The 11,276-nt window shown below is 41.7% G+C and overlaps 1 protein-coding gene across 1 annotated transcript; it reads right to left on the bottom strand.

The window, feature by feature from the left end:
- Window positions 1-3,945: 3,945 nt before the first annotated feature.
- LOC147899665 (uncharacterized) lies at window positions 3,946-4,666 on the bottom strand. Its single transcript, XM_087378622.1, has 2 exons — window positions 4,334-4,666; window positions 3,946-4,243 (listed from the first exon to the last, which is right to left on the bottom strand). Exons 1-2 carry the CDS (start codon window positions 4,624-4,626, stop codon window positions 4,057-4,059), a joined length of 480 nt encoding a protein of 159 aa, XP_087234748.1. The 5' UTR covers window positions 4,627-4,666; the 3' UTR covers window positions 3,946-4,056.
- Between the last annotated feature and the right edge of the window lie 6,610 nt (window positions 4,667-11,276).

The following is an 11,276-nucleotide window of genomic DNA, read 5'->3' as shown; positions in this document are numbered from 1 at the left end:
GTGACTTCAAGCTCAACCAGCTACATCGGCATACCCTCCAAATTTTTCCCTCCCAAGCTCGTTGTGCCATTCCATCATGGACCCCGAGTTCCCTCCCCGATTTGCAACGTGAGGACTCATGTCCAAGGCGAAGTGTTGGAGCCCGAAACTAGCATGCAAGAGTCATTATAAAAATACGCACATAGCCACATCAGCCCAACGATTTTGATTCCAAGCACCGTGGCATGAATCCCACACACACTTCTTGAATCCGGAGGTGGGAATTTTGGAGTCCAGGACCTGCGCCTACACATACAAAGAGGCAAGCGTGATGCGGGAGTTCAGAAGAGTTCAGATGATACAAGGGCATTAAGACAGGAATACACAAAGGAGGAGAAGATGATGATGCTTGTTCACAGAGTTCCTGTGACACAAGCAAAGTGTCTGCTTGTAATCTTGCTACAGGCTGTGTTCACCCAGTAATATAATGGAACCTAGCATCTGATGACTTGATTGCAACTAGGCATGAACATTCAAGTGTAGCAAGGTCGCACACTGTTTCCTTACAGATCGCTCAATTTCCCCAGTAGCACCAACGAAAGGATAGGTTGATGTATGATCTTTCCCATGTGCGCAAATGCTTTGTCCCGTGGGTGAATAGTGCCAGCATGCTAGACTGTGCATGAGATGAGAAAGAGTGAGAGAGAAATTGAACCATCAAGCAAGCTTCCACACAGCTTCGATGGGCTGGTGACTACCTTGAGAGTTGGCGAAAGGTCGAAGCCTCTCACCTTTGAGGAGGTATGTCTTTTGTTGCTCTAGAAGGAAGCAAGGGTTGAGGTTACAGGACAAAGGTGGCGACAAGAACCTGTTTACCACTTCCAGCACACTGAAGGTAAAATAAGAACGATTCTTCAGGGACAGGGAGCTCTTCTGACAATGACGGTAAGAAAAAGAGAAAGTTATACTAGTGTGATTAGCCTGGACATCTTGTGCAAGACTGCAGGAAGAAGAAGGCGGATCGAAAAAGGAGCAGGACCAGCCCAAGGCAAAAGAGTCTGGTGATTAGACAACTGAAGACAAAGGAGTACCCAGTAGCCCCGACACAGGATTCATTGATCCACACGCGATTATGAACATATCCAACATAGAGCACTTATCAGAGGATCCAGATCCTTTTGTGAAGGTGAAAGACAGCATGTATTGCTCAGATGGTGCTGAGAATGAGGCTGTGGAAGGCCAGCTTCAGACGAAATGTGAGGCAATGGAAAACACAAATGGATGTGAGAATCCAAAAACTGAACAAGAGGTTGTTCAGGTGGGTACGTCAGTGAGGTACCAAACTTCTTGTTGCAAGCAAAAAGGTGGACAAGGATATGCTTTCTCTCTATGCATTGAAGTTAATTTTAGTCGCATGCGTTCGTCACAGTGTTTGCACAGGTGGACGGTGAAAGTCTTCCAGACAAACAGAGGGGGAATTCTCAAGGCAAAAGCATTTGGAGCTGTTAGAGTCATGGATTCTGCAGAGATGGTGCTGTTAGCGGATGCAGATGCCAGGTGACAAGGAGGATTTCCCAAGAAAGATCACAGGCATGATGTTGGAAAGGTATGGTGACCTGATTGAAGACTGTATCAGAGATCGGAAACCAAGGGAAGAGAAGGCATCACAAGTAACCTCAGGATTCAAAATTGAGTAGACCTCGACGAGAGCATGGTACCAAAAGTAGTTGAGAGCAGTTCCAAAGCTTCTGGAAAGAAGCTGGTTGGTGAGATCTATGTGGGGCAGCCTGGATGACGATTGGGTTGAAACAGACCTAGGATGCTAAATACCTTGTAAAGTCTAGTTACTAGTATGTTCTTATATCCTTCGGGAGACGATTAGATGGACCTAGTTCTCTCGAAGACTCAGTATATTCATGACTTGGATGGGCAATGGTAGATGGTGCCATGAAGGTACAAATGTTCCAGACTGTTTCTGCTTGTTTGTGTACGATGCCAGGCAGGACCTGGAGGTACTGGAGATGTGTATTCATGGACCAGATAACAACATCATAGGCTGTTCCTAAAAGCTTCACAAAAGGGCTTCACACCTATCTCATCATGGGTGTAGAAGGTGACAGGTTGGCACACGTCGTGGGTGCCACATGGGCACATGGAGGGGGATGGAATGGAGCTTCCATGTAGGCAGCAAGCACTGCTGCATGCACAGCATAATGTGCTTTTTCTTACGTTTTGTTATAAGGGAGCCGCATGGGCCACCCAAGCCAGCAGATAGGGCTGGCAATATGCCTTGGTATAAGACTGGCTGTGGGGCTGGTACATGCCCAGCCATTAGCCCTGGACGTGGACAAGGGCTGGGATAGAGCCCACAGCACATATGGGCCTATTTATAGGCAATGTTGGACCACAAGTCAGCTGTCTGTAGGATATGAGGTCGGCCTTACAACCAGAATACCACACCCACAATCTCATGTCTGCATACAAGTAATAAAGAACATGTCAAATCTGGAAAGATAACACACAGTAGTACAGCCAAAAACTCATATATAGATAGATGATATCAAGTACAAAACCTGCCAGATATTGTACCACTACTTGCCAGCACCACTATGTACAGCTGCCAGCATAACTATGTGCACTTTCTGCTGAGTAGAACTCCCTCAAAGATACCCACTTGCCTCCAATGACTTCAGTAGCTGCTCCAGGGTGAGTTCGCCTGCTCCCTTCAAAGCACCAACAGTTGGCCCACCAGCCCTCGCTGACCTTGGTCATGTTTACCCTGATCCTTCCAGGAGCTACTGACCTGCCTAGCAAGTTTCCGCATTGGATGACTTGAGATCGAGGTTGGTGATTGATACAAGAGCGTTGTTCTACTAACATGGTGTCTAAGCTGAAGTGGTGAACTGAAGATACTGCTTGGTTTCTCCGACAGTGCTCACATCCGCACTCTTCCCAAGCATGCAACAAGTGCACAAATGCACTTTCCAAGACAACAAATGCATTTCCACATTGGAAATTTGTGGAATCTATGTTTGTAACCCTTTTCCTTCACAAAAACCCAGAAAACGCCTCTCCTTCACTTTCTTGTCACTTTCACTCCTCACACACTCCCCCTTATGCACAATGATGAGCTCTTCTCTCTCCACACGATTCTCTCAAGCCCTTCTTCCCTCTTCCATTCTCTCAAACTCCTCACAAATCTCCTCACAACCCTTTCTTAGTTCTCACCCTTACAAGTGTTTCTGCAGCATGAAGAAAGCAACACACTAGAAGAAGGGGCAAGCTCTGATGCTATGTCGGTAAATGGGATGGAAAGGAGAGGAAGGGGCTAGACACTAAAGCATAGAGAGCACTACAGTACATGTGACTTGTACATTAAGGCTTATATAACAAGTGTAACAAGTGGCTAAGGTCGAGTCCCTAACGCACCATGTACCAATCTACCCACGCATACTAACCTATGCATATAATATTGCATATAATATTACAATGGTACATGAGACTCTAACACTATACCACAAAGAACCTAAACATTCCCTTAAGGTGATCCAACCAGACATGGTGTTATGACTGCTTTTGATCTAATCGCGTAATGTAGTTGGTTTGCTGTGCAGCACGTGTAGTATACTTCCTACGTTTGACATATAGCATGCGTCTATAGGTAATCTTCCGAAAACCTGACGTCCGGAAAAGCTTCGTGATTTCCTTTCAATTCAATAAATATGGTGCAGAAACGCTATATATCGTCCAGTTCTCAGCATAGTAACGCACGTCCAATTCACCAAAAATTTGGTGCAGAACATTTTTCTCAATCCCAAAAAACTTTTGCTGTTACAAGAGTCAAAAGTCTATCATGTTTCTTTCAACTGTATGAAACTCGTTCCGCGTCAAACAAAATAAATTCAACTTGGAGCATGCATCTTCGATACCCATGACATTACTATTTTTGAATATAAGATCAGAAGGCAAACGTCGTAACTAAAAGTCTCTTTGATGTTATTCAATTTATGTGTATATGTATAAATACATAGAAGGAAACAAGCACAGAGAGAGAGAGAGAGAGAGACTAAGAAAGTGCTAAAGAGGTTCATGCACTGTAACAGAATCGAGCGTATTTTCCTTGTCGTTCCAATCGTTCCCTACAAAGTTCAATTGTAAACCTCGTTCCTTATAAGCTAGTGAAATGGGTCCTCCCCTTCCTCCACCCATTTTTCCATCAGGCTCTCCAAGAAGTTTCACAATCTCTGCGCCACACATTTGCATCCTAAAACCACGCGACAGCTTGTCAATCATCTCTCTCTCTCTCTCTCTCTATCTCTCTCTCAGAGACACAAAAACAACATACTTTACAAACCTGATTCCGAAGGGAAGCTCGCCTTGATAAGAGGAGTATCCGTGGGTGCCGTTGTACAAGTGAACTGCCTGCAGCAGGGAATCCTCGAAGCACAGGGACAGTCCAAGATCCTTGAAATTATGGTAGACACAAGGTGGGCGGTTCTTGAGGGCGGCAAAGGATTCCTTGTGAGGCTTGGGAAGGGAGGGATTCCCCGTGCAGCTGTTTACATTCTGCAGGAATCGGGCAATGTTGGGATGATGCTCCGCGCAACCAATGACATCCCCAGGTTGCAATCTACTCTGCTCGCCCATGCTCTCCACAAATTCAACTCAAAACGAGTGATCGTTTCACCCTTTAGGAGCATCACCTTCTACTAGAGGTTACATACCCTCCCTCCCTCTCAAAGTTGGGATCATACATTGCTGCGTCTCAAAGTCTTGGGATCATAGATTGCCTTTAGTTTCCAAGAATAAAATTTAAGGTTTCATTTATAAATCTCAAACTTTGAGGACTTTTAAGAAAATTTAGGAAAAACATATACATACATAGCAAAACACACACACCCACACTTTTTTTTTTTTGTTGGAATCTTTAAGTCATTATATTACAAAAAAGCCTATCCCAGAAAGGAAGAGCTATAATACATCAAGAGAAAATCTCACTGTAGGACAAATATACATCATGATCAAAGACACAAGATTGCAAGCAATCAAAAAGCAATTGCTCCAAAGAGTGTCTAAAGAAAGAGAAATTGGAAAAAACAAGATCACCAAAGACCCTATGATTGTGATCCTTTCAGAGAGTCCAAAGTGCCCAATATCAAACCCAAACAAAAAAGAAATCAAACTCCTGTCTGGGTGGATGTACACCAAAAAGCCAGAAGAACTTGCCAAAAGCAATCTGAGGAAATCGAGCTCTCAAAATCTGCCCAGGGAAGTCCAAGAAAGCACAAGAGGAAGGACACTGCCGAAAGAGATGAGGCATAGTCTCTCTCAGAGCCAGACATCTGCGACAAATAGAGAAAGCAATATGTCACCGTGCCAAGAGCTATCCATGAGGAAGCACACCCAACAAAGCTCTCCACAAGAAAACATGCTGACGGAGAGGAATCTTCGAATGCCAAATCTGTCTCAAACGTTTTTGCCACCATTTCATAGGACAGTAAAGATGCCAAAGTTGATTTGCACACGCACGCGCACACACACACACACATGCACATATACACTCGGTGACTGTAATGTGTTGGCCTGACCCAAGGGCTAACAGTTGCTAGCAGATTAAGAATTGGAGGAGGGGATCTGAGCCTCGTAAACCTCCATGTTAGCCTGATTCGTGGGCTAACAAAGGCTTTGAAAAGAAGAATCCATTGTAATTGGAGGATCAAAGAATGGACACCACTGTAAATGTATACCATTTTGTGCAAAAAAAGATTCAAAATTTCTAGCTAAGACCACTTCATGCATAACACTATGGATTCCAATGGGAATGGAATTGTGTTCTTAAGGTTAAAATAGTTATGCTAAATTAACATAACATAACATAACAATAGGTGGTAAAAGGGAAAACACAAACAAGAATGCTAATGAAACCCAACAACAACTTTAGTTGGACTAATTAGAACCACATGTGTTGCATAGCTTTAGTTGGACTAAATAGAACCACATGTGTTGCACATTCACATAGGAAAAGTGAAATCACAGACCCCCCCCCCCCACACACACACACACATGCACACAAACATATTGCACACATGGCAGCAGATATAGCCAAAGAGATGGGTGAGTCTTGTGATTAAGGCCATAGAACAAGGTTGAAAAGGAGCAAGAGTAATGAAGAAGGACAAGAGGTGAAGAGGTACAAAGAGAGGAAGGAGAGAAGAGAGAAGGGGGAGAGAGAGAGAGAGAGAGAGAGAGAGAGAGAGAGAGAGAGAGAGAGCGGGGGGGGGGTAGGGAATGATATGATATGATTCTATTAAATTCCTTTGGAGACCCTTTAAGATCTATGGGACTGGTGACCACTATCAAAATGATAATGGTTTGAAAACTTAATCGTTTGCTAGGCTATGCTACAAAGTACTTATTTAGCTAGCTATTGTGCATATCAAGGACATTGTTGCATTGTCTTAGCATTTCCTTTATGTAGGTGCCTAGCTGCTACTAGGCGGGCATCCCTAGGATGGTTTTCATGTTGGTGGCATTTCTATTGTATTTTTTCCATATGTGCATGTATGCTCGGCAATGGAGGAGCGTATGTTCCCATGTTCTATATCCCTTGTGGGAAAAATTTTATCGAGTCTTGCATTCTAGGTGTCCACCTACCTTTCTCCATCTATATTTCATGAGAGTTGTTCCTTACTTTATAGATTAAATGCCTCCCCAAGGTAGTCTTGCATTTCATGCATGTCTACCTGATTGATTTCTCATTTGTAGAAGTTCATTTTCAACCCTAGGTCTTGCCATAGTTTTTGTAGCATTTTTTGCATGACCATATTTCTTATTTCTTCTCCATCCTCTTGGATTTTAGTAACCTATGTTTTCCACTATTCCATCCATTTAGCCCCTTCTCTGTGCCACCTTGTGGTTCTTTACCCTCCATTGCCTTGCATGGGATCCTACTTTCATCCATCTTTTCGAGCTTGTTGAGGTAGTCCATGTACTGGCATATGCCTCCCCTAAAGAGGTAACATCCTTGCCTCTACAAGCGAATGGGGTATGGAGTTTGGGCTTTAACCCCCAACTCACTGATGAGAAATTATGTGGATTGTCTCTATCCTGTTCCAATATGCTATGGATAGTCTGGGTGCCTAGGTTGGGCAACTGCAGAGCACTACTGTTTGTAGGAGCATGGTGTACGGAAACTTTATCATTTCCTAGTCCCACAAATGTGCCATGACTCTTCTTTCCACGCACTCATTCTACCTATAGTTGCCCCCAAACTCAAGTCCCAAATATTTGTATGAGGTAGTTGCTTCTAAGGGTTACCCCTCAAACATGAAGGCCATCTGCTTGTTTCGTGTCTCGATTACCATGACATTTGTTGTGGCAAACTTAACTTATTGAGTGTTTACGGAATTCTCCCAATGCATCTAGATGTATCTGCATGTCTTTTTTTTTCTTTGCAAAGAGGACCACATCATCCGTGTAGGTGAGTAGGAGTACAGCATAGCTCACAATCTGGACTCCCCTTTCACTTTCTCCCTTCCTTTTCCCTATGTGAGGTAGGATGGGAGGAATGACCATCGTCACTTTTCCTCCATCAAACTTAGGGTCTAAAGACATGGGTGGGAATAAATGGGAAACAAGGACTATCTTTTCTCAGTTGTGGATAGGAATATATGGGGAGGTAGAAAATGAACATTTCATAAAATTTAAATAATCGACGTTTAGCAAGCTAGTTGCATAGTGGCAAGAAAAGATTTGTTCAATTCACAATCTTGCATACATTGAGTGACTAAAGCTACATATAAAAGAAAAAATTCAATTCATATATATGAAATGTTATTTGTAATACTTCCCACATTTTGTTTTTGGGGCTTCTTGTGAGTTGCTTATAACTTATGACCTCTCTCATTTGTAATTCCCATATGATAAACATTCTATGAGTTGCTTACAACTTATGACCCCTCTCATTGGTAATCCCATATGATAAACATTATTTTATTCAATTCCTTCTCACTTTTTACTCACTCTCATCTTCTCTTCTACTTTGTATATTGTTCTCTAGCTTATGCTTATGCTTTTACCTTCAAATGCTCGATGTTACATGTTATGCTATCTATTAATCGATGTCCAAGCCATGGAAGATGGTTATTAGTGGATATGGTACGTGGTATTGGCTTGGATATGTGAATTAACCAATTGTTTATACCTTATCAACCAAAATTACACAAATGTTGTATTTTGAATTATGCTGGACCTATGGAGCTAGCTTGTTGGTCGATGTTTCACATTGCATTGTTTGTGTCCCATTATATCACACAATGAGGTTACTTGGTTCAGTTCTACTATTGTTTATATCTGATGAGTAGGTCATTCAATGTGTGGTCATTAGCTATATGACTAAATTTCCATAAAAAATCACTATGTATTCTTAACAATCTTTAAATTTAGAGTATTACTAAAGAAACATAAAAATTTGATGATTATGGCCACTAAGCTGAATTCTACCATATAATTAAGTAGTGTCTATCTTTGTAGCATTTTGTCTAACAAATGGTCAAAGAAAAACAAGCTATGCATAGGCCAAAAGGAATTGAAAATAAGCTAAGAGGAATTGAACATTACTTAACGTGAACTACATCCACATCTGAATAAATTCTTTGCTTTAAAAATGAAACGTGCAATATGCATACTTAGAGATTGAGAAAGAGATTTATATAGACTCTAAAAGACCACAAGATAAGGAAACATGCCCTAAGTACAATTGCATAGAGTACACTAAATTCCTTTAAAGAAAAACTCATTCATTTATTTCATCTTAAAAAGTAAATAGAATCGTTGTTCTAGAAAATTGCCCACGAATTGCAAATTCAAGTTAGAAGGAAAGTAGCCATGTTGGTAGTGCATGTGACAAATTCAAGTATGGGTAAACATTGTATAAGAGCCTATGAGAGAGTGCACTTCAATCATGCAAAATCAATCCAAGTGCTCCAAGAAAATGAGATCAAGCTAAACATGACAAAGGACGCCTACATAAGGCTAATGAAGAGATGGAAAAGCTCATAGCAAAGCTAGATGTTGCTAGGAGCCATTAAGAGATGGAGAGGATGAGGGAGAATGTGCACACCCGTAAGATAAGAGAAACAACACTCAAGAGATGGAGAGGATGATGCTTAGATGAGGGAGAATGTGCACACTTGTAAGATGAGAGAAACAACACTCAAGAAGTAGCTTGCCTTCGAATGTAGTGCCACATTTGACATGGAGAGGATGACTAAGAATGTGAAAACCTATAAATGAGAGAAAGAGTAGTCAAGAAGTAGTTTGCCTTCGAATGTAGTACCACATTCGAGATGGAGAGGAAGAGGGAGAATGTGCACACCCTTAAAATGAGAGAAACAACACCCGAGAAGTAGCTTGCCTTTGGATACAATGCCACATTTGTTATCATGGCAGCCATGGGCTTTTCTCAACTCTTGTGATAGCTCTTACATGTGTGGTTGCATTGGATTTTAATGCTTTCAAAGATATACAAGGCTTATTTAATCAGCTTGCCTTGAAGCATGGCTAGCTTTCTTTTTTATACGGAGACCTTGTCTTTATCTAGTTCCTATTGCGCTTGCAGTATTCCCACTCTGGCTTGTATGCAATGATTTCTTTGTGACACTGTCGCACATCTTGGTCACTTACGTTGCCTATCTTTTTTGTCTCTTATTAACCTTTGCTAGTTTCTTTTGAGCAGCCTGCAATATTTCAACCTCATGCTTTGCCTCTCACATGCTTGGTCCCTTTCTTTTATTGTCATTTAGAGTGTGTCCTCCTGGTCTTGTCATTTTGCCCTGAGGGCCTTTACCTTAACCCTAGTGCAGTTGAGGTCATCTTCGCCCACCCGTATTGCATACCTCTTCACCTTGCCTAGCATGAATCCCCTTTTTGCCTAAGATTATGTTCCACTTGGAGGCAAAACGTAGCTTCTCAGCCAATTGGTTAGCACTCTTGTCTTAGTTGCGAAGTCATATGCGGTTTTGCCCTTCACCTGCGCAACATTGTTGAGCTTTAGCAAGGTATCTGCCTTGCTAAATTCATACTAGAACCTCTTAGGAATGCAGATTTTAACTCATGCAAGTCATGAAATGTCTATCTAGGTATTGGTTGTACCATTCGATGCCCTTCTTGGTGCAGGTGGTCAAGAATAAGTACTTCTGTGGGCAAATGATTCAGAGATCCACCGCTATTCTTAGAAAGTTTTGCACATGGGATCAAGGATTATCTCCCTCAGCTCTATCAAAGTTTTAAAATTGACTCTTATCTTTGGTCCTCATTCTATTGGAACTCTATCATTGCCTCAATCACTCTTCTTCTTCTTTGTCTCATGTGCTCTCTCTCCTTTTGTCTTCTTCACTTTCCATTTCTACCTCGTTTTCCTGATCTGGTCTTTTTTGCAAGGGTGGTAAGTATTTACTTTCTTTTCCTTGCCAATTTTTTTTTCAAATTGTTAGGGCTAGGGTTCCTTGACTCCTTCAATGATTTGCTTCAAGCTTTTGTGTTGTTTTCAATGATGGTAAATTGTTCAATCTAATCACTCCTTGAGCTCTTTTTTCATCATCGAGTCCCACAAATAGGTGCTCTCTCTGCTACAAGTACCTCAATCATCTTCTTGATCTTTTGTATTGTGTCTCCATCATGCACTGCATCTTGAATCACTCACACTCACCTAATTTTCCTAGTGTTCTTGATTTAGGCTCCTAGTAGGATTGCCGTGTTAACACCGAATTGTTGAGGTTGCATGCTATGATTCAAAATTTTATCACGTGGCCACTTCATATTCTGGATGGCATGGCAGTGGTCATTTCCAGATAGTAGGTGTGTTACTCCATCAAGCAAGAGTGAAATGAATGCATTGTATGCGAAGCGAAGCATACTAGAAAGATGGTGTATGAGCAAATGCAAGAGAAAAGAGGAAGAGAATGGAAAGTTTTCTTGAGAAAATAGGCTTTCTATTTCATATGGCCAATTAGCTAGATACAATAGCATAGGCTGCCTTGACACATGCTCAAGTGTTCTCTAGATTTTGGACCCTAACTATAGTAGTTTGACTCTTATATATACTAGTGTGACTATAGGACATCAACTCTTATGTATACTAGTGTGAGATTAATATTTGGAGATGCGAATCACCCAAGGATTTACAAGAGTTTAAGGGATTTGACATTCACCCTAACATTCATCCACCTATTGTTGGGCCTCTTAATTTGGCTCTGACATTCCCCACACTCTATTGACCTCTGCATCACCAGTGATCC

This window comes from Dipteris shenzhenensis, chromosome 8 (assembly GCF_047967505.1).
Source record: "Dipteris shenzhenensis isolate YYH24624 ecotype China chromosome 8, Dip_SZ_1.0, whole genome shotgun sequence".
In the NCBI taxonomy this organism is placed as follows: Eukaryota; Viridiplantae; Streptophyta; class Polypodiopsida; order Gleicheniales; family Dipteridaceae; genus Dipteris; species Dipteris shenzhenensis.
The sequence above is the reverse complement of the archived record's forward strand: the minus strand, read 5'-3'. Positions and strand labels throughout refer to the sequence as shown.